This window comes from Rhamphochromis longiceps, linkage group LG2 (genome assembly GCF_057381845.1).
Source record: "Rhamphochromis longiceps isolate RC_006_pf linkage group LG2, R_longiceps_female_GT1.1, whole genome shotgun sequence".
NCBI lineage: Eukaryota > Metazoa > Chordata > Actinopteri > Cichliformes > Cichlidae > Rhamphochromis > Rhamphochromis longiceps.
The window spans coordinates 40393327-40418122 of record NC_140558.1 but is presented as its reverse complement, the minus strand read 5'-3'; the positions used below and the strand labels follow the sequence as shown (position 1 = coordinate 40418122).

At 41.1% G+C, this 24796-nt stretch overlaps 1 protein-coding gene across 8 annotated transcripts in view; it reads left to right on the top strand.

Moving 5' to 3' along the window:
• diaph2 (diaphanous-related formin 2) overlaps positions 1-24796 on the top strand; it is a 378860-nt gene that overhangs the window by 140133 nt on the left and 213931 nt on the right. For all 8 annotated transcript variants that reach the window (XM_085428909.1, XM_085428893.1, XM_085428885.1 and 5 more), the window contains 2 exons: positions 4693-5049; positions 9952-10066. In XM_085428909.1, the coding sequence (XP_085285035.1) occupies positions 4693-5049; positions 9952-10066 (472 nt within the window). The remainder of the gene's footprint in view (positions 1-4692; positions 5050-9951; positions 10067-24796) is intronic.

Sequence of the window (24796 nt, the reverse complement as noted above, 5' to 3'; positions counted from 1 at the left end):
TACACATATTAGATCTGAAGTAAAAGTGAATTTAAATTGTATTTTAGTAAGTAATCATGGTTTTTGCACATATAACATAGACCTCTATTTACTAGTTCACATATATATACTTTGGGTTTGTATATTTTGTATACACTGCATGCAAATCATGTGTGACCTTGATAATTGCAACACAAGAATCACCTTATTTCCTTTAAGGTAAAAGACGTACAAACGTTTATTCGCTGTACAACATTTTGAAAGTGTTTATTTTGATACCTGAGGAAGAATATGCCGGCGGCAGTGGTTTGGGATCCCAAGAGTTCCATGGAACACTGGGCTTATTATTACAGGGTAGAACAGGGAGGTGGATAGAGAGAGAGATACTCGGAGGGCCCCTCAGTATGGAAACAACGGCACTCTAATTTAGCAGCTAATTTGCTTCCATTCTCTCATATTAATCTTAAAAGAGAAAACGGGCCACAGAGGGTTTGAGATTGACAGACATGTAATCATTGGATGTAGATTTTACTGAGAGGCTCTGGGCAATCTGTGAAAAAAAAAACTCCAGGCAGAACACCTTTTTAATTCCGTCTCTAATAAACAATCCGCCAATGCTATTATGTAATGAAACAATATGTAATGTCTTTAAATATGAAGCCAATTGCATTTTAAGCACACAATCAAGTGAGTAGGGGAAATTTAAATAGTACGGAATTGGTTTTAGAAATGAAAAGTGCAAGAGGAAATCCTATTTGGTAAGAGCAGACATCCAATCAGCTCTGAAAATCAAACCCTGTCAGAGCTAGGGTGTACTTACTGTATTTGCATTATTTATTTTTGGTATATATCAAGCAATTACAGATTTTTGGTGTTTTGTTGATTTATTAGGCTGGAATAAAAACTTACAATTTACAAATATAAACTTTATTATTAATTATCTCCAATGAGAGGACGGTTTTCCAAACACATAAGGCCTCCCTCTGCACTTCAGTCCTTCTCGGCTCAGTTATCCACATGCAGCAGGTTCCTTTTGGAGTACCCCTTTATCTTGCAGTAGATCATCAGTAGCAGTCCAAGACAGTTTAGTTGGAGTACATCCAAATATAAGACAAGAGACGTTTTGGGGAGTAGCGGTATTGAGTTGGGAGTTGGGAAGGACTGGGACTAGTATTAGTATTTAGTATTTAGTATTTATTTATTTATTGTCATTGTCAAGAACAATGAAATTGCGTTTGGGGCTTCCATACAACCCCAAAAAAAGAAGAAAATAATAAATACCCCTTAAAACCCAAGTGTACATATTTAACCCAGTGTGACTCCAATGCAATAAGACAATCCTTAGCAATAATGTTCGTAGAAATTCAGACAAAGACCTGAGAAACATGACAAAATACAACAATGCAACCCATTCAATATTATTGTACTGTGAGATATGATATCAGATATGATAGTTATCTATTTAAGAAAGGGGGGGGGGGGGGCAGGAGGGGGAAGAGAATAAAGATATGATGCACCAATGCAGACCAGTTCATTGCTATTAAGAAGTTGGATATGGTTATTGTCCGTGAGAGGGGGGCAGAGAGTTCAGGAGCCTCACAGCCTGTGGATACAGGCTGTTGGCCAGTCTGGATGTTCTGGCCTGTATAGACCTGTACCTTCTCCCTGAGGGCAGCAGATGGAAAAGGTGGTGCGCAGGGTGATGTTGGTCCCGCAGGATACTGTGCACCCTCCTCAGACAGCGAGTGGGGAAGATGTTACTGATCTCTGGCAGACTTGTTCCAATAATTCTGCCAGCTTCTTTCACCACCCGCTGGAGTGCTTGCTGATCGGCCTTGGTGCAGCTGGGGAACCACACTAGAAATCCATACGTCAGAACGCTGCTGATGGCACAGTTGTAGAAGTTCAACATCAGAGATCTGGGAATGTGTGCGCTCCGCAGTCTCCTCAGGTAGTAGAGGCGCTGTTGGGCCTTCCGTACAACTGAGGTGATATGGTTGCCCCAGGACAGGTCCTCGGTCACAGTTACCCCCAAGAATTTAAAACTGCTCACCCTCTCCACCGCCTCACTGCCAATGAAGAGAGGCAGATGGTTGTTATGGCCCCTCTTCCGGAAATCTACAATGATCTCCTTGGTCTTTTTGGTGTTTAAGACCAAGTTATTGTCGTGGCACCATGACTCTAGTTGTTGCACCTCTGTCCTATAGTTTGTCTCATCATTGTTGGATATAAGTCCGAGCACTGTAGTGTCATCTGCAAACTTAACAATGAGATTGGACGCGCAGGAGGAAATACAGTCATGGGTGAAGAGAGTGTATAGCAGAGGGCTCAGAACACACCCCTGAGGGGCACCGGTGTTGACCACAAGGGTGGAAGAGGTGTTCTTACCCACTCTGACACTCTGTCTACGGTTAGTGAGGAAGTCCACAATCCAGTTGCACAGAGAGGAGTTAAGTCCCAGTTGGTGGAGTTTGGGACGGAGTTTGTATGGCCGGATGGTATTAAAAGCCGAGCTGTAGTCTACAAAGAGGAGCCGTGCATAGGTGTTCCTGTGTTCCAAGTGCTTCAGTAATGTGTGCAGCACTGTGGCGATCGCATCCTCGGTTGACCGGTTCTCCCTGTATGCAAACTGGTGCGAGTCCAGGGATGGTGGAAAAGCAGCTCTGATGTGTTTAATGACCAGTCTCTCCAGGCATTTGGCGGGAATGGGGGTGAGTGCCACAGGTCTGAAATCGTTCAGACATGTGACATTTGACTGTTTTGGGATGGGAACGATGGTTGCTGCTTTGAAACAGGATGGTACCAGTGAACAGGACAACGAGGTGTTATATATAGAGGTGAAGACGTCCGCCAGGTCCGCAGCACAGTCTTTTAGCACCCGGCCCAGCACTCCATCCGGCCCGGCCGCCTTCCTGGTGTTAATGCTCCGGAACACACGCCTCAGCTCATGAGTGCTCAGGACCGGAGCAGGATCGGTTGAGGGGAGAGGGGACAGGACAGGGTCGGTGTTCTCCCTGTCAAAACGGGCATAAAAGAGATTTAGATCCTCAGCCAGAGTAGAACTGTCGGCTGAGGGTGATGGTGTTCTTCTTTTGTAGTCCGTGATAGTCCTGATGCCCTCCCAGACCTGCCTTGGGTTTGTGTTGTTCTCAAACCTGGCCTCGATACGCCTCCTGTGCTGCTGCTTGGCAGTCTTGATGCCTCTTCTCAGGTTGGCCCTGGCAGCACTGTATGCCTCCTGGTCCCCGGATTTGAAAGCGTTGTTCCTTGTTCGAATAAGTTGTTGAACTCCGTGTGTCATCCAGGGTGGATTATTAGGGAACACACGGAATCGTTTCCAAGTTGTTACATTGTCCACACAGAAACAGATGTAGTCCAAGACAGTGGAGGTGTAACTGTCCAATGCGACACGATTGTCAGTGTCCTGCTAGCTGGTTACCAGCAAGTGAGCTTTCAAAATAAGAACACCTGGAATCTTTCTGTATGAGGCCTCATAGATAATGGTCACAGACTGAAAACCAAGGCATAAAGGATATAGGGTTCGAGACTATGCACAGACTATGCACAGAAAGAAAGGTATAACGATGCAAGACATTTTGTGTGTTAGTAAAATTGTCCAAGAACATGGTAGCTACTAGCTACCGTCATTCTCAAATGAATGAACCACCGACACAGTCTTTCTAGGTCTGACAGCCCAGCCAAGCTGATTAATCGTGGATAAATTGTTGTTGTTAGACATGTAACTTAGAACTTTGTGGTTGCTGTTGAGATCCATCTTTTGGAGACACTGGTACAGCACTCCACCAATCAGGCATTTATGGAAGAGCGGCCAGATGGATGCTAAAAGGCACATGACAGTCCACTGGAAGTTTGCCACTACCTGAATAATTATCACAAAATGAGAAGCAAATGCTCTGCTAAAGCTAAACACAAATTTAACTATAGCTGCATTTAACTATAATAGTGCAACTCTAGAGAGACATGAACATTGCTGTTCTTTGACACCCCCTATCATACCTAGTTGTGCCTGAGCATTATTGCCATAGAGAAAAGGAGAAACTCTAAAAAGCTCAAAGACTTAAGGTTCTTATTTCTGCCACCAGAATGTTAACCAAATTCTAACTGAAGAATCTGCAAATGGAATATTTATATATTTGAAACATAATCTATAAAAGACAACTGTTGTTACTTTGTTGCTGAAATATTGTCTAGTATTGATTGATGAGAGAAAAATCCATTATAAAATTAGGCTGAAACATACCAGTGTAGAAATGTAGACATCATAAAAGGGGCCTGAAAATGCTTTGAAGGAATGACATATATGGAGTGGCGTGCAAAGGAAACGATCCTTACAGGGCTGATAGCAAAAGTTAACTTCGCTAATTTCCAGAGATATGCCAGTTAGACATAAGAAAATTCACAGACCTTTATATGTCTAGTGAATTTGCTCCCACTTGACCTTATAATTCTTGACTTTAGTGGCAAGTTTCAAGGATATAAAACGGATGCATTCCATTAAAGGAGGTAGATGTGGCTGAGTTTGTAGAGCAGGTAATCAGTAAAAGCAAGATTAGTGGTTTGCACACATAGGACACGGAGGCCTCTTTACTGTCCTTGTAGCTTTTTGTATTAGGAACATCAGTTTCAATCAAATCAAAGGGAGTTTACATGCATATGTGGGCCATTGTTGACATCTGTGTTCTGTATTTGCAGATTGCTACAGGCCTTACTGCAACTGGAGCACCACCTCCACCACTTCCAGGAGGTGCTGGAGTTCCACCACCACCTCCACCTCCTCCTCCCCCACCTGGTGGTGTTCCTCCACCTCCTCCACCTCCTCCACCTGTCCCTGGCCATGCTGGCATTCCGCCACCACCACCTCCTCCACCGCCAGGTGGTGGACCACCCCCTCCCCCGCCACCACCTGGTTTTGGGCCTCCACCCCCGTTTGGAGGCCCACCAGGACCTCCACCACCTCCTGGATTTCCTGTTGTTAAGCTGCCTTATGGACTGGAGCCCAAGAAGACCTACAAGCCTGAAACTGTCATGAAGAGGGTCAACTGGACCAAGGTATAGCAGTCTGAGCAGTCATTGGCTGCAGTAGATAATCTTATGTTCACTTATAGTATTAGTTACTTAACAGTGTACAGATGGTAAATGGCCTGTATTTATATAGCACAAACACACATGCACATTTATATAGCGCTTTACTAGTCCCCAAGGACCCCAAAGCGCTTTACATATCCAGTCATCCACCCATTCACACACACATTCACACACTGGTGCAGATGCAATGTTACACTTCCATTTTTTTTCCATTACCTAATTTGCACATTATTTACAAGCATTTTTTTCAAACAATTTGGACTGGCATTAGAAGCTGATTGATTGTATATTTTGTAGGTAGGTTTGCAGAGTGATAAAGTGTAAAGTTGAAGGTTCAAACTAAAAGAAACCTCTCTTTAAATCTGTTTCTAATCTAGTCAAACATTCGTTCAGCCATAGGCCAAAGTGCTCCATACTCAGCACCCATTTCAAAGGATTTAACAGTAAACAGTTTTCACTCAAATGTCCTTGGATTTGCACATTCTTAGCATAATTGAATGGAGACTTTGTTGTGTAATTTTCCATCACATTTGAATATAATTTCAATAGGACATTCTCTTGATTTGCATTGTATTTTGCCATAGATAATTTATCCGTTGCCCCAGGAGTTCTCAGGATTATTTTAATGGTTCTTTACTGATACTTATGTGACCTTGTGTTTTATTCTGAAATTACTGACTGCAAACAAAATATCAGACTAGTTTACTTCACATAATGCTAGAAGTGCAATGATTTTGTAGAATCAAGCCACTTAAAAAATAATTATGAAGGCTGTCGACAGTATCTATCCGTGTGCTTATTATTTTACAGTGCTTAAACAGGTCATGCACATTTTTCTGTCTTATCCCAATTATTTATCCAACCACATGCCACCAAAGGCATAAAGCGACAATGTGAAAATGCAAGTCAACAGTGATTGCACTGCACTAAAAAGCACTGAGGTGGTGTTCTGGGTTTGAATTATTGGTCACCTTGAGAATTCTTTAAAATGGCAAATATGCTAATGTTTGACTCTGTGTAGGAGGTTCCTGAACGGTAAGTAAGATTAATAATAATGGGATGTCATACCCATTGTGTAAACAGTCGGGGAAACAGCAGTTTGTTTCTTAATAGAAGGCATTCCTGTGTGTTTGTTTTTGCCTTGATATTTTAAATGTGATTAGTCATTTTCCTGTGAAATATCTATGTGGTTCAGTTGTGTTATATGACTTGTGTGCATGCGGTGTAGCACAAATGACCGTTGTCTCTGAAGTGTACAGAAACAGGTTAATGTGCAGCAGCATTAACCTTGCCTCCACAGGAAATGTAGTTTTGTGATGCAAATGAAATTCATAACCACCTGAGGAAAAACAATCTGTGTCTCTTGTGTCGATTAAGTGGGACATGAGTCGTCTGTCTTCGCTGTGTGCAGCAGGCAGAAGTATAGGAGTACTAGGAATGATTTGGTTGTATAAAAAAGAAAGGGGAAGGACATTGTTTCATAATTTCAAACCTTCCCTCTATTAGACGATACATGTCCAACAAAAGTATCGTACAAATGAGAAAATGTGACTCTTATAGTTTTAAGAAGATGTTGAGCAGCTACCATCCATCCATCCATCCATCTTCGTTTACTTATTCGAGTCTGAGGGGCAGAAAATGCCAGTAGAAAATTTATCAGTCAAAGTCCTGTACAGCTCTCACTACTGCTGCACAGGGACTGGATAGAGGACCAGTATCCTGAACCAGTCCAAACAGGATCCCCTAGGCAGACCTTCCCAAAGTGTGGGGCCATTCTGGGGGGGGGGGGAAACCAAAACTAAACGCTTGGACACTGCTAGCACGGGGCGCCCACAGAAACGCAAAGCAGGAGATGAAGCATCGCTGAATATGTTTCCAAACCAACTTCATTCTAAGCCAAAGACTAGAAAATACGGTGAAGCAAATCTTCCCTTTGGCTTCACCTGCACAAGTACCAAGGTAGGTCTCCCTGCAGGATTGGTTTTCCCTTCGTCGGGAGCAGCGCTGGGTTCTCCAAATCACGGACAAACAGGATCCCACGTTCTTGATTTTTACTTTACAAACACTTGTTGTAATGACTAACTACTCCTGACATTTTGGAGATGTTTGCTCTTATACAGTAAAGTTGCAGCGGGATACAAATAACATCAGGCTGATCCTGCCACGATTTGTCTAAATCACGGACAAACATTTTTCTTGTAAAACAAAGGGGGGCCTAGCAAAAAAAGTTTGGGAACCACTGGCCTAAGGAATACGGTTGAATGCCTTCTCCAAGTCCACAAAGCACTTACAGACTTGTTCGGCAAACTCCCACGTAGCCTTGAATGTCCAAAGGAGGATAAAGACCTGGTCCAGCGTTCCAGTACTCATTGTTCGTTTCCATGAGATTCGACTAACAGACAGACTCTTCTCTCCAGCAGCCCACATTTCCATGCGACCCTACAGAGGAACATTAAACAAGAGAATCCCACAACATCTAGAGCCAGAACATAGTCGGGGTGAATTTCATCCATCCCAAGGGACCTGTCATCTAGGAGTTATGAAGTCAGTGGCGTCCCACCCTCACTGTACACAGTATGAGTAGAGCATCACTTTCCCTCCTCAGTTACTGATGGTTTGCCAGAATCCCTTTCAAGCTCTCTCAAGGAGTCTGGTTCTAGACCTTAAGCCATGTGTTGAGATGATACCTACTATATCTACCTGGTATTGCTCAACATCACTCATTAGTTCAGGCTCCTTTCCTACCAGAGAGATGATGGAAGTTTTAAGAGCTAGTTTCAGTAGCTACAGGTTTGACCAGTTTGCCTTGGGCTACGCAACCAGCATAAGCTCCCAATAAGCCAATTTAAAATGGTAACACTTTATTTATTTTTTTATATATTCTGTATATATAAAAACATTTTATGCGATTTACCTCAAAATACCTTTGTATTCGGTCTTGAAAAAATATGTGACTAATTCACAAGCTTTTATAGTGTCTTTGGTGCTTTGTTTACCTGCAATTCAGGACCTCACTTAAAAGAGAGATGGACTGTGGTTAGATTGATTCATGTCATTGCCTTGACTTAATAGCACAAAGTAGGAGCAGAAAAAAATTCTAAAGCACAAGCTGTTTTGTTGTGCTACTTTCATGTAGACGAAACCTTTTAGTTGGTTAGGTATTTGGTTAAGTATTTTTCTGTTGCTTTTATTTCTGTCGGTTTAAAAAAACAAGAAAAAAGAGTGGAGCCTGAAATCTGTGACTTCACAGACTCGCACTCTGCATAGTGTATATTGGCAGATATACATGTCCTAACCTTAATATAGTTGCAATTAAAGTAGTCACTTCTGGAATTTCGATGTTCTTTGATTAGTACTTCCTTTTTATTAATAGAGTTCAAAGGGCCAGGCGTGTCAATGACTGTCACACAAAAGCCATAGCCACCCTTTGATAAAATTCATGAGATCCCTGTCTGTTTTTCTGCTTTTCATGTTGTGGACAGTCAAATACCAACCCTAAAATTGCTACTATGCTGTGTGTCCCCCCATTGGTCACACGCAATTGTGCAAACTATAAATTGCTTCCACATTCTAAACACTTGGAAAGCTAACATTAAGTCATTTTTAATATTTACATATTTATCCATCCATCCATTCGCTTCCGCTTATCCTTTTCAGGGTCGCGGGGGGCGCTGGAGCCTATCCCAGCTGTCATAGGGCGAGAGGCGGGGTACACCCTGGACAGGTCGCCAGTCTGTCGCAGGGCCAACACACAGGGACAGACAACCATTCACACTCACATTCACTCACACATTCACACCTAGTGGCAATTTGGGTTATCCAATTAACCTATCCCCACAAGCTGCATGTCTTTGGACGGTGGGAGGAAGCCGGAGTACCCGGAGGGAACCCACGCAAACACGGGGAGAACATGCAAACTCCACACAGAAAGACCTGATGGTGGAATTGAACTCAGGACCTTCTTGCTGTGCGACAACAGTGCTAACCACCGTGCCACCTTATTTATATTTACATATTTATTTCGGTAAAATTCTTTTTCTTGCTACAATAATTTGTAATTCTTGTGAAACAGCTGTTATACGCATAGGCAATTAAAACAAAACAAACAAACCTATTTTAGGCACATGTGTGTTATGTTTGTATACGTGGGTCGAATAGAAGCAAATAAGAGCACAGAGGTTATCTATCCCGGACACCAAAACAAGCTCATGATTGACTCTGCAACACTGTTATACTTATTACTGTTACTATACAGCATTGGGAGTAATGGACCAGAGCTAGATGGAGATTGGTCTGTGTTGCATGAGTGTTTTACTTAGACGTCTTTCAGTGTGAAATGACTGTGTTTTCGAAGATGGTTATTGGCAGCTTTGCACTGGGTCAAGTGCAAATTCGAGTGTTTGACAAAAAGCCACAGATATGGTCTCATTATAGCACTTAATACAGTGTACAGCGGAAGTAGGCAAATGGTATAGATATTGATGATACACTACTACAGTAATTAGATGTGTTCATGTCTTGATCTTCCTTTACACGCCTCCATTTTCGTCTTTACTAAGCAGCCGTGTGATTCCTACGATGTTGGTTTTTGTGTCTGTTCACTCGGGTAAAGTTTAGCATGGCTAAGTTCATGCGGTTTCTCGTCATATGCAAATATTAATGTATCCCTCACGTTCTCCTGTTGCTGTTTGGTTATTTCTTGTTTGTCACTCAGATGCTAAAGATGCCACTCAAGGGCATGTGTGTGGCCGCACGCAGCAAAAACACTCACAAACTCCATCTCCAGCGAGAAGAACTTTTGAGTGGCAGCTTGGTGGAATGACGGTGTCTGATTGTGGTGATAATGGAATCCTTGTGTCATTGCAGATAGTGCCTCAGGAAATGGCAGAGAATTGCTTCTGGATCAAAGTCAAAGAAGAGAAGTTTGAGAATCCTGACCTATTTGCTCAGCTTTCCCTCTGCTTCTCCTCACAGAGCAAAGGTAAGGAGGCGTCATCTTTCTCCACCCCATCCTTAATTAATCAACAGACATATGCTTCCTTTGGCGTCTTTTCTCACTTAAAACGTAATTGTCTCGACACCACCACCACTGTTTCTGTTTGGTCTCAGTTCAAATCTCTATGCCAGTTATGCATACCAATGCTTGTGTTTCACTGTGTTTATGTGTCTATGAGGAAGTTAAAATGCCAAGTAGCTCCTTTTTGTATTTGTTGTTTGTACCCACTGAGTAGTTTCAGATCAGTGGTTTTTATTTTTGTGTGTGTGGACGTGCACAAACCCGAGCTTGTACATATATGTGTGAATCAAGAGCGGCCATGCTTGGTTTGGTTCTTGCCTTTTCCAGTCCAGTAGACCAATCTTCCATCAGGGAAGACGTGAAGGCTTTGGTGAAAGAAGCTCTGGGAATTTACTTGTCCCGGCCAGTTTGTTTCTCAGATACACAACCAGGCTACCTAACTTGCTGATGAACAACACAAGCAGTGCAGCGCAAGTTTGTTTTTATATGGAAGAATATGTGTGTGTATATGTGTGTGAAGGCACTTGATGTATTCCTCCCATGACAATTTGAGTGTTTTCCACTTCTTTGACAGCGAGCGTGTGCATGTGTGTTTGTGTATTTATGTGTGTGCAGCACACCCCTCTAATTCGAGCAACAGTGGGAGGGGAGAAGTCAGAGTCCTGTCAAGCGCAGAACAGTCAAATCGGAGCTCTGTCAGCATGTGTGGATATAACTACACAGAATCCTCCAACTTTTCTCTTATACCCACCATCTGTTTGGACACTAGTCAGCCTGGCAGCAGCTTCTTGCTCCGTCTTTCTCATAGCCTCCAGGTCTACAAACGAGAGTCGTCTCTTTTTTGTACTGCGAAATAAATAGCAATTTTCCCTTGGCTGCCGCAAGGTGATTTACCAGCATAATACAGATGGAAGGAGAATGTGGGCTGCAAAGAACAGTTATTGCAAAGCTTAATGAAGTGACAGGGATAGGCCTAGCAGTCATGCCACTCCCTTCTCATCTTTCACGAAGGGATATCTGCCAGGCGCTATAATTTTTAACATGTACTCTTTAACGCTGTTCAAGTAATTGAAGTGAAACCCTTTTTTTTTTTTGCAGTTAACAGTTATTTACTTTTTTGTTTATTAGATTAATGAGTTGTTATTGAGGAAGAAAGTGTTCATATTAAGTGTAAATCAGCGCTACGCTTGGAGAGTGCAGTAAAAAATGTTTCCCATTGATTCTTATAATAAATTAGAACTTAACCTTTTTTTAGTTTCACAGACACATGGCTTTAATTCAGCTTTAAATGTCCTTTTAAATTCTTTATTAAAGCCACTTTCTCGCCCACTGGGGATTAAAAAAAAACGTCTATAGATAGTCCTTGTTCCCGCTGGCAGGGTAGGAATTCATGATCCAGCATTTCCCCCGGGAGTTACCTTTGCTGGATCCCTATCAATTACCCCTGCAGCGGCTTCACTGAATCAGCTCTTTTTCCTCTATTGTTGAAACAGAACATGATTTGCTCATGAATGAAAAATGCTGTTTAATGTTGTATATCTTCCACCCCCCCCTCCCTTCCCTACAGTGAAGTTGAAAGTCAATGCGAAGGGCTTTGATGTAGATCGTATTGCAGAAAAGGTGCTAGATAGGATTTTACTAAAATGAGATAGTAATTCATTTGTTTTCCTCTTCTCCATGTTTCATGCTTCATTCAGTTCAATCTGAGGATAAGCGTGCCTAAAAATGAAATATTTTATCTTAAAAAAGAATAAGTTTGACCTATATTGGTGTAAAGTTTTCGTCTATCTCAAGTCCAGTTGTTTAACTGAGAATGGTGAAGTTTAAAGGAGTTTTGGGGGTGGGGGGAGTTTCAGGTGTCGTGACCAGCACTAGCAAGATTAATTTCTGAGGTCTCGTACTCTCAGTGTAACCTCTCATTGTAGCTACGGACCATAAATCCTTTGTGTTGATTTGACAAACAAGTCACTAGTGAAAACCGACTTCATTTGTCTGGGATATTGCCCAGACAATATCCCTGTTTTTTTTTTTTTTTGTTTTTTTTTAAATAACACGCACACACACTTGTTGTTTTTTCTTTGCTTTTTTGTGGTCCCTCCATCTTTGCCACAAGATGTGGATATTTATAAGTCAAGCACACTTTGGGGGCCTAGTGTATCGTGAAAGATGAGGCAAGCAGGTGTAAATGCCTTCCCTGCAGAGCTGCCCTCAGAAAATGGTGCAAAAAAGGCTTCTGTTATCTCCACGTTTCTTGGGATTCTTGCTTGTTACTTGCATTGTTGAAGAACAACACTTTGGCAGTAAAAGAAAAAAAAGAATCACTTTAACAGCCCCCAATTTTCAGATGCTTATTGCGCTCAGAGGCCTCTAAAACAACTGAGAATGCTAGACTGTCATCTCCCCTGCTGCTTTTATGAGTCTTACTGTTTAATGAGTTTTACCAAGAAAAGGAAATGATAATCAGGAGGGATTTCAAGCCTGGCTTCAGTCTTTTAAAGTGGCTATTTTTTCTTTGTCATTTATTATAATATGTTTTTTCAACTTGATTGAAAACTTAAAACATAAGTCACTACTCTGGGTCTTAACTGACTAAGTCATACTTAACATTTCTTTTTCCGCCTTTGGATGTTGAATAACATAAAAAAGTTGTATTGCACATATTGAAAATATAGCAGTTCCATTTAACCAGCCCATTAAATGGATGTGGTCACGATTAAACCAGGATGTAGTTATGCAAAAGAAGGATTTTAGATAGTTATTCTAATGCTTTGAATAATGCCGGTTGGGGCTGCATCCTGAAAGGCATACGGTGTAAAAATCAAACATGAGGGAATCTAACAGCAGCCAAAATATACATGTAAATATACAGCACCTGTTAAATCAGTGCTCTCCAGTGATGCATTGTTGTGGTTACAAGTTTCAGTAACTTTGTATGATTACAAAGAATAAATACAGCATAAATAGAGAAAAAGACCTTCAAATGAATCATGCCCCCTCCAAGAAAAAAAGAAAAAGAAAGAAAACTTTAACTCAAGCCATCGTCAATCAAACGTACACAAATGTAACGGTTTAAGGCTGTACAGCAACACAATCCAGCTGTTTCATCCAAAGTTTATTTATTGAACGACTTGGTGTTAATTCATATTTTTGCTGTAAGTGGAATCAGTGTTGGTCAAGTTACTTGAAAAAAGTAATCAGTAACTAATTACTGATTACTTCCCCCAAAACGTTATCCCGTTACTTTACTGATTACTTATTTTCAAAAGTAATTAATTACTTAGTTACTTAGTTACTTTTTAAAAACATGATTTACACCCTGAATAGGTGATAAAGTGATAGATCTTTCAGCCCAATTCTACTTTTTCTACATAATCCATCATACAAAATGTAATCAAATGGAAAAGCATGTTTTTAAAACTTGTTTTATTAGTTTTAATCTTTTAACTTTATGCATCAAGCAAAAATTTAATTATATGCAACATTCTCTGACTGGAAGAAATTAGTTTAACATTTAAACCTATTTTCTGCACATTCCAGCACATAAAATAAAATATTTTGTGTGTTTACACTCAGTCTTTCAAATAGATGCAAGTAAAACACAGCAGACAATAAATAAAGTCAAAGACTCAGCGGTCCTGTTGCTCTATTTTCACCTGTAAAGCAGGAGTGGGGTAGGCGGAGGGTTACCCTGGTGCAGGTGTGCCGCGGTCAGTGGAAGAATCCGCGAGTTTCTCTGTGAGTTTCCCATTACGTCGTAGCTACTCGGTGCTTGCTCGGAAGTTTAGGGGTTTTTTCGCTGTAAAAAGAAGTTTTCTTCCCACGCACAGCGGACACTAATGTTTTTGTCACTTTTTATGGAATCAAACTCAAAATAAGGTCAGTACTTCCACGCTTTAAACGCTGCACGCTCATACTCTCTCTGCACTCGATATATGATCCATTGTTGATCTGCACACAGCTGTTGCCACGAACGGCGCACTCGCTTACGTCACTGTCATGAGACATTCTCGCAAAAAAATCACGGTTTTAGTAACGCAGTAACGCAGCGTTCCTACGGGAAAGTAACGGTAATCTCATTACCGTTTTTGCAATAGTAATCCCTTACTTTACTCGTTACTTGAAAAAAGTAATCAGATTACGCCCATCTCTGAGTGGAATACGCTTCTGTGGCTTCTATAAAGGGAAGAGCATTCAGCCCGATTGTTTCAGCCTAGCTGTGCTTTATTCTGTTTTGCTCTTGGAAGGATGCAGGATGTTGAAAATGTGTTACAACTGTGGACACTGATGTCGTGCCATCGTCTTCACCTTTGACACCATTTTGCAGTTTGTGATCAGACAATTGTTTCCACCCCACAAAGAGCTGAACAAATGTGTTATCATAGAAATCTCGGTGTTCTATTAAAACCACCCAAGTAATTGTGTATGATACAACACTTGGTCTCTGTAGAACAACTTGGACTCAATTGTAGAATTATCTTATTTTGCATTCAGATAGTTTTTTACCCTTTTGCTATTTGTCTTTTGTCTTATTCGATCTTCTCTGCCTTTACTTGGCTGTATCGGCTTTTCCCCTTTACACTCTTCCCCATTGACTTGGCTCTCTTTTTTTCTTTTACTCTCATCTCCCCTCAGTTCGCTTTATCAATCAGTGTGTTGCGCCTTTGTATGGCTCTTGGGATCAAAACAGATTCACTCTGGGATTGAATGCGTGTAGCCATGGCGTCCTGCATTTGAAAGGCAATTCATTCAGCTGGAACTTTGCGGTTCAATTTGAAACAAGATTGATGTTGGCAAACTTCACACCCCCTTTATTCCAAAATGTTTCCTCCATTGCCCTCATCAATTGGTGATGGACAAAGGGCATGTGCCAGTTTGTAATGGTGATGTCTGGGGGGACTTCTCAGCAGAAACAACACAGAGAAAGAAAGGAGATTACTCAACAACAACTGAAATCCCGACATGGACTGTATGTTCCTTATGTGTCATATATAAGTTGCAGAGAGGAATATATATAAAGCCTATCCGAGCTATCATAGAGTGACAGGCGGCGCACATCCTTTTGTTGTTCGGGAATTATTTGTAAATTTAAAAAGGAAACAAAATCAAACACACACAAAGAAAAAGCGGTGTTAGGGATCTATCTAAGGTACACATATTGAAGTTTCAGTGTAAAGGTCAGCACTGAACTTGGCTTAAACCTGACTACAAGTGATGGCTGCAGTCATCCTGCCCCTCATAACAATAAATTAGATCAAATCCTTCAAGAGTTTTCCCCACTTTGACACCCATTTTTGCTTTACCTCCATCCCCACAGCTCTGCCCCTCACACATGCTCTCCCCTACTGAGCCAATGTGGTGTGCACACCAGCTGATTCTCAATCCCTGCTACAAAGCCCCAGCAGCAGGGCGGTAATGGCCCAGCCACAACGGCAGTAATGATGGAATCAGTGGGGGGTTTAGCTGGCTCTCTTGACTCTTCCTAATAAGTCCCCTAATAACTCTGTTAACATCAGGGCTGACCTGGCCACCGGATCAAACACACTCACGCATGATCGGCCACCTCACCAGACACTCGGCAGCCTCTTAGACAAGAAAACTGTTGCTGACCAGTAGCCCCTGTAGTGCTTCTTCACTATACTTAACAGACGTTTTGGCTCACAAAACATAGCAGCAAATGTTGCAACAAGTGCTACGCAAATTATTTTAATCCCGTTAAGCGGTATTCATTTACTAACAATATGTCTCGGTGATAAAAACCTTGAAAAAGCTTGTTGCTCTTTCAAAAAACACATCCCTAGGCTATTGCTGAAGCTCTTCCTTTTCAGCTACACACAATGTAATAAGGACCTTAATCTAATGAGTTTAAGCTCAAGTGAAGACATTGTAGCCCACTGTGGGACAGTCTGCCTTGAATTGATAGCGTTTGTGCAATGATTAGCTTTTGATATCTTCTATGTCAAAGTGTTTGGGAGTCAAGCTTGATGGTTTGCCATGCTTCCCTGGAGTACACGGCTGTTTATTTCCGATTGTGTTAATTGAGAGGAGGGACCGTTCGCCAAGACAGCTTTCTCTGTGTCCTTATCCTGTGCTTTTCTTCTCCAGAAATCTCGTTCTTTCTTCTTTCTTATCTCGTCTTTCTCCGCTTTCTTCTGAAATCATCTCTTTGGACATGATGGTGTCCATCTGGAGCCGGGGCCAGCCTGGTAAAAAGACACCCACTCTCACTCTCAGCCTCATTGTTTAACAGCTCCAGTCTCTCACAAACAAGATCTCAATTGGCATTTTACCACATACTCATTTTGTAAATTGTCATCGGTGTCTGAGTGGAGAGATACTTCCCTTTTGGGTGAATTGTTTTGATTACCCGAGACCTTTCCTCACATTTCAATCACTCAATCATGCATTCCAGATTAAATGTCCATTATTACTTGAAACGAGGCTGTTTTGGAAAAGAAACGCCTCAAATTGTGCAATTTTCCACATTTTATGGGAAGGCCATTAATTGCTGGTGCAGGCAGGGGACATTTGTCTCAATAAAACACAAAACACCCCGATGTTCATTTCTCTCTGTTTGGGGCAGCGAGCTCACTGCGGATATCTGTGGGTCAGCCGTTTTCTTTGCTCATCCCTGCACATTTTTAATATATTACATATGAATGGAAATTAGGCCCTTAAATATTAATGACAAGTAATTGGTTTATTGTAGGAGACTATATTATGTGTGTGCATCTTTGTAAGAGAGTGAGTCAGCGAGAGAGAAATTTCCTCTCATTCCCACTTCATATTGCCTTGCTGTGATGTCCCACTGATTTTAATCTTCTCTTCTCAGATGAGAGCCATTCTGGCTATCATGGTGCACTTTAACTTTAGCCCTCTGAATATTAGCTTTCTTTGATACCTGCCGCTTACAGCCTCCCAAGTCTACATCCAGCTAACTTTTATGTGCCTTCAGGTAGACTGTAATGTTCATCAAAAAGCTGTCTCTTGAAAAATAAATATCCCCTATGCGTCTAAATATTTTATTTCTTTTTCTTCATGCTCGCTCCCTCGGATAATCTCAGCTAACGGAAATTTGGGATATGTCAATCTTTCTTGTTATCGTTCTAATCTTTTTATTCTCCACGGACCTTAAGAGGTATATATTTTCCATCAATTTGCCTTTATCTTCTCATCAACATTTTTAAGTATTCCCCTTTATTGAGCTTTTTCTTTATTTTCTCAGTACCCTTGTGACAAGGGAGGAGCCAAAGTAGCTTTTAGCGCACAAGCGTCTTTTCCCTTTTGATGGCAAACTAAGCTTGTTTTGTCGAGCTATATTTCTAGAGTGAAAATTGCGAGACATAAAGTCTATAAATACATGAGAGAAATGTTGAATGACGTCTTGTATTTGTCAGTTATAAATACAGCTCCTTAGTTAAATGTTAAAGTTCCATTTGTTTTGCCGTCTCCACTATTGTGGCTGTGAATATCTTGGCCACTCTCCCTCACAGTTACCCTTACATGGTGTTTGCGGGTGTGTAATGCATAATAACAACCATGCTTCCCAAACATGTCAGAAAATTTTAATCTATTCTAATGTAGCATCTAATAGAGTGAAAGGGGCATTTAGTTTTAAACAAATGGAAGAGTATCTGAAGTTGCTGTATGTGTTTGTGCGTCTCCCTTGTGTTTCGTCCAGTAAATCTCCCGTCTGCACGCCTTCCTAATTGAGTGATAGGATTCTTATTAACAATGGGACTTGCCTTTAAAAAGATGACAATGTCAGCACTGTCGCCGGAGCTTTTCACATGAACAACCCCGGTGGAGCCTCATTAACTCACTCCCATGATCCCAAACAGAAGAATATGGAGCGCATATCTAATCCAGCTCAGAAGTACGAGTGCTAGAGCTGTGAGTTTTATAAGGAATCCGTAATGTGGGCTCACTGCTCGCTGTGTGCGCTTCATTGAGTGAAATTCAAAAGTTTTTAAAGTTTTGCCTTAAGTGTTGCTTTCATTAGCGTTGATAATGAAGTGAAGTGGCTTGTCTGCATGCTGCATGGGTGATATTTATATGATTAATATATTTATATACTGACTGAGCGCTAGTACACATGTCTAACTCTGACCTGTCTGAACGCACTGTGGATCTACCTCCGTCTTGATTTTCATGTAGATAAAGATCAAAAGGTGCAGACAAACCTCTGTTTCTCCACTAGCTAACACAACGCCTGACAGGGCAGACTAGCCTGCCGAGTTTGTTACATGGCATTAAGTTTCATTTGTCTGTGAACCTCTTTGGTGGAATTGCTTTGTGACTACAAGAGGGCCAGGCTGTGACACTCCCACAGCCAATCTGGTTGGAACGGTACAGAGACGAGACGGAGCATCGCCGGGGGGAAGAGAGCAAGCGTGATGTCACAAGCAGGATAGTAAACAATCAGAGGCCTGCGTGTTCAAGATGGTGCCTCCTTGAATATAAACAATCATGACTTCTCATGCCAGAGTGCGGTAAATTTCTGCACAGATAGAAGAGGTTGAGGTAAGCGAAAGAGAGAATAAAGCAGACAGACCGTCGTGATTACAGATTGTGATCCAAAGTCACCTGAAAAACGAAAAACAAAACACTAAAAGCGGCGACACTTAGAGGAACTATATCAAACTTGGCACCGCTGGAATAAAACTTTTTTGTTACGTAAATATGGAATTGAGCTTTGTCAGATGCAGCAGTTAGTTAAAATATGTTGCTGTCAAAAACCAGTAAGACATCCTGACTAATGATGCTTTAGTCCCAGACAACCATTTTCAGAATATGCTAATGTAATATCTTGTATGATATAGTTGTCTTGAATTTTTCATTACTGAAGTAACTTCATTTTAGCATTCAGGATCAATACAGACTCTACAACAAGCAAAGGAGCCTGCACTTTTTAAGTTTTTGATGAAGACCATCAAAAGCCCTGTGTCAATGACAGACAGGAAGGATGTTTTCCAGTACTGTGTGCACAAATTAATGTTAAGACACTTTTGTTTATCCAGCTCAGTGAAAAGGTTGAGTGTTTTCTCTGGCCTTGTAAAGATTGAGCACCACCTCTCCACACCAGTCACATAAACTCTCCTTTAAACTTGTCTCAGTTTCCCTTCAGGAGACACTTATTGGTACAGTTAGCCTTTGCTTTTAGCCTTTCTTTTACCTTTCTTGTTTGTACTTCTCCGTCCTCCCACTCCATCCCTTTATGTGCTCCTCACCATCTTTCTCAACCTGTCATCTCGCTTGAACTTAAAGACGGTATCTTGCTTCTTTTTCCGCTTATCATTGTCTTGCCACTATATCCATAGCATACAAATTTCTGTGTTTCATTTTCTGTGTGAATGTTTGTCTCTGTCTGTTTTCCATCACAGCATTAGGTTTAGACTCGGCTCTCTTTGGCAAAGTTTCCTCCCTCTGTCCCTAAAAGTTGACTCTCTCAGTAGGTGTAACAAAAAAAGGAGAAGAAAACGTTTTAAAGTCCATGTTATTAATTTGCTCATCTAACAAGCATATGGTCCAAACATGTTTTAATTTTTTATTTATTACCTCTTTGCTTTTTTATTTGTTACTCTTGTGCCCTTGACGCCTTCTTATAAAAAAAGATGAATTTTGAAATAATGATTGAAAGTGTCAAACAAGCCACATAGTTACTATTAATGGCAGATGAGATTATAGATACATCGCAAGTTGCAGTGCAGAATCATTGAATGGGAATCATGTTTTTCTCTAAACTGCCATTTTTATAGATTATCTCCTCCTTTGTTCCCTCTTTTTGACCGTGTTTCATTAAACACAGTTTGAAAATGCAGAAAAAGCTAAAGCTGGAATGTGATAAATGTGCAGAAGACTGAGCAATGATGTTCAGCATCAACCATTATTTCAGTGTGCTTGTTTTTTGCCTTTGGTGCAGGCGTTTGCCTCTGTAAGCAAACACTTGATTCACAGAGTCAGAAGGTTTCTGTTCCTGCTGTGAGGCTATTCTCATACTTCAGCCATGTTAATCTGTGTGTCTTTTGGTAGTGTTTCACCCTTATTGCAGTTTTGCTCCACCTACACATGTTGAAGGAAGCAGTTCAGGACAGAGACAGTTTGCTTTTACACTTTACGTGAGCACACTGAAACCAGCTGTAACGCTGCAGCAATCAAGCACATTTTAACTAAGATTCAAAATGAGTATTAGCAATTCTGCACTGTTTACATATTTGTACAGATAATACCAGGGTGTTTTGGGAATGTTGTTTACTGAGACTTTCATGCAAATAAGGCCCCGTTGAACTGACTCAGTCCACAGTGGGTGGGCATGCTAATAAACATTGGATTTCAGTGAGTGTTTCATCATTTCCAAATTCTTCCCAGACCTCTGACCTCCGTTTTTCATCGCGGGATGAGGACCGACTGATGTCAAGGCCACGTTTAAATGTTTTGCTGCGTGGAAAGTAGAGGTCCAGTTGTAGTTGGAGACTATTAAGTAGCAGAGCTGGTGGTTTTAAAGATGTGGCAGATTACTTTGACTGCATGGATTTGCATTAAGTTGTTTCTGCTCTCTTGGCCTTTTTTTTTATCACCTTTCCAACTCCCCTCCAATCCAGCTCAGTCTGAGGTAAAGCAGCTTATTAACCTTTCTGAGGCCGCAAGCATCCCCAGGATGGAAAGACACCACAGACGTACTGTGTAAGACAAATTAACCTAAGAGGATTGATACACCTTGATTTTAATTATAATCACACGAGGCAGCAAAATGCATTGGATATTTCATGTCTGCTGCAAACATGAATATTACTATATATTGCTGTTTTATTAAAGTTCAGCTGTGCTGAAATGGAGCTCTAAGAAAAGCAATGAAAAGGTTTCCAGCCAGTCAGTCTACACTTCTGCGTTCTTCACATCTTGTTACTATGATTTGAATTCTTATTATAATCTTTTCTGTTAACCTAACATGTTGAATACAGAAATGTCAGCGTACCTCCTATTACCTCTTACTTGCGCTTTGCGACTAATGCTCTGTTTCGCTGAGTTTAATGTCTCCTTTATACCTTGAAAGTGTTGGGACAGTTTCCTAGCCATCCCTCAGATGGGTTCAAAAAATTTGCCATATGTATTCGATTATGCAGGACTGCACTGCATTACTGTGCAAGAAACCTTACCGCACAGTTGTTCATTTACACTCATCCCCATGTAGATTGGTGCCAGTGGACATATAATTCTCCTAAGGCGTATTCCTTTCATCTATCAGCTATCTGCCCCAAGCGATCAGTGCCAATTTCTCCCAAGCAAATGTATATCTTTTATAAATCTGCTACAGCTGTGTCTGTAATTGACTACCTATAATTGAATATGTGAAGCCCTCCCCTCCAATGTAATTAAGTCCCACTGTTAGGTGAATGCGATATGAAGACAAGCACATACCAGTCACCTTGTGGCCCATTATTCTGCCCCTAAAATGGGTATTTCACCCTCTATGAAAGAGAAAAACAATTTGCTTCACAACACTCTCCTTATGTACTTACCAGATTAGTTTAATGTGAGTTAGACAAGCAGAGTTTTTTCTCCCTCTTTTTTAAGAGTCTTGCCCCATTCTTGTGAGGGTCCCTTGAGGAATTTCTTCAAATTTGGTTCAACTGTTCATTTGTACTCGAGGATGAACTTTGATAAAGGTCACTGCGACCTCACATCCATATAATTCTTGTAAACGAGACGTACCAGGAGCCCACAGTGGGATTTTCGATAGACATGGGAACTCGAGGATGAACCGATTTCATTTAAATGGCTAAAGATCAAGGTCATTGTGACTCCACAAAACACAATTTACCCATAACTCAATAATTTATATGCTAATTATGAAAACATTTCACCCAAATGTCTACCATGATGAGATAATAAGGCGAGACCTTTTATATATTTGGGTTTCTAGTAATGAAAGTAAAATTCACTGCTGTTGTATAGATTATATGTGGTGCATATAAAGAATTTTACAGCAGCATTTATATTTAAATCAGAGTCGACTGTCATTGCATCAGCTTTGCATTCTGTTAGGAATCGGTGTTATTGAACAACAACAAAAAAATCAGCTTTAATATGTTTATTAAATTCCTTCAAAGTGTTGACTAAAAATTATCTGGACAGTCATGGGTGTAAAGTGCAACTTTTAGTGGTTGCCAGAGGCGAACAATCGCAAGGCGGCATTTCTAGTTTAATTGCTGCACTGACTGTAATGAGCGCTGATGGCAGGCAGAGAACAGGGGCAGCAAAAATACTCTGGGGTTAATTGTTTGTTTTTGAGGACTCCAGTTTGCCTTCCTCTACTGGCTTTAGCCAAAGCTTGCACACCGGTGGAAGCAAAGGCACGTGCAGGATGTGATGAGCTAGTGGTGTAGTGGATGACTAAGCAGGGCACCCTGGCCCACCCATAAGTCCCTCTCTACATCTGAGGCTGAATTTGTTCATTAAAGGTGCAGGAGACTGTTTGACCTTAGGCAAATCTCCGATGACCCCTTTCCCTGTAAATGCTTCATTAGCTTTGCTTCACACATATTGGACTGCCGTATTTAGTCTAAGCTTCTACTTGCTCCACCTAAATTGTATACATAGTGTGTTTGTGTGTGTGCTAGTGCGTGTGCATATTTGTATGTGTGTTAATGAGGGCTCCTGGTGGTGTGTAATTAACACAACAACAAATGTCCCTAAAGGGTAAGATTAACGTTGAACACATTAGACACAATGGAGCTCAGGAGAGACTTTTTTTTTGGCAATTAAATGTTTTGTGTGTGTCTGTGTGCGTGCGTGTGTGTGTCAGACCATAACTCATGTTGGCTGTATTGCTGCCATTTCTGTCTCTCAGACATACACACATACACGTGAGCACACAGTCACACAAAGCCAGCAGTCCCTCTGGATTTGCGGGCTCCTCACATGCAGGCTGGCAGGATTCTGTCTGCCTTCCTTTTCCCGACCGCCTCCTCCACACAACCTGGTCCAACAAAGATAAACACATGCTGGGTAGATTATTAGAGAAGTACCAGGGCCCCACAGCAGAGCAGCCAGTGCACAATTGTGCTTCGAACGTGGTGGTACCTTGTAGAATCCGATGCATTCACCCCCAGGGTGTTCTGATACATACTTAGACACAGGTGGGCGCTGATACCGGCATGTGAGCTACAACAGACTCCGCTGACATTTCATTGTCAAAGAAACTCCCGGCACATTGTTTTCACTAATGGCATTTCTGCTGGTTTAGATGCTTTAGCAGCTTTAAAGGTAAGCGGAAAAATGGCGTTTTTTTTTAATTGATATTGGTTATTACACAGATATGCAGTGCAGTAAAAACATCGTCATTTTCTTAATCTCGTCAAGATGACACAACTCATCTTGGACTACACAAGAATTCCAGTGATGATAATGATGATGAGTAAACCACTTTTAGACATTAACTGCACAATATCCCAAGCGAGTGCTGATTGAGAGACCTAAATAGCCTTCACTCAGCAGAAGCACTCTCCATCTTCCATCTTGTCTTTATGCTAAGATAATATTAGCATTGGAACGCCAGGCTCACGGAAAATGACAGGTCTGGAATTAGAGTTTTTCTCTTAATTTTAGTGTCTGTGAAAGAAAAATGTTTTTAAAAAAGGGTTTAATTGCAAGATAGTTGGGAGCATTCGTGATCATTTTAACTTTAACATCATTATGTAAATTGAATGTATCTGGGACTACTGGTTAAGCAGATGCTAGTGACGACAGATCTAGATGATGCTCTTAACAGTTTATTTTAAATTTTTTTTAGGTGCCCTGAACCTAATCTCCCTCTTACCATACGTTTGTAGCTGTGGGATTGCATTAATTGCGGAGCGGTTTTTCTTCATATCTCTTCATACTAAATTTAAATGTAAATCCTCATTTTAAAGCCGATATTTCGGAGCGTTCTTCCTGAGCGCTCCCAGATCCTTCATGGGGTTTGCACCTTTTTTACTCTAAATGAGTTTTGCACCCAAACTTGTGTATGCTTAAGAAATAAACGTGCTCTAAGCATGGTTCTGTGTCCAGGGAAGAGTCGAGGGAATAGTAAGAGATGCCATTGTTTTATTAACCACTTTCACTTGAAGATGTGTGGAAGCAGTAAGCACCTGAACAGCAAATGGAGATGTAAATGGTGAACATGTGAAAGAGATGTTTAAAGGAGTGACATTACTTGAGATGAAAGTGATGATAAAGGGAAAGGGATGTGATAACTACACCGGTGCAGACTGTTATTGCTGCTGAAAATGATAACCTATCTCAGTGGAGCATTTGTGTATACATCACCACACTTTCGTCAACTGTATTAGACCAGGATTTAGCTGTGGAAGGAAACATTACTCCCCTATTACTTTGATATTTGTTGAGTTTACTGACATGTGTCTGGAAAAACTGGGATTTTTAAAAGGTTAAGTAGTGTCTGAGATTGACAGCAGTGGTATTCAGTGGATCAAAAGTAAATGTATGGAGATGTGTGGCCTATTTTGTCTACCATATGGCACAAGGGACATGAAACACACACCAGAGGATACCCACAGTGGCCTTGACAGGCGTCCTGTGCTTCTATCATTGTGTTGTCTGTTGTAATTAGGAAAAACATGCTGTCAAACCAACAATAAACACTCGTTTAGTCATGTCTGAAATTTTCTCTGCTGAATGTGGCTTGATGTCATT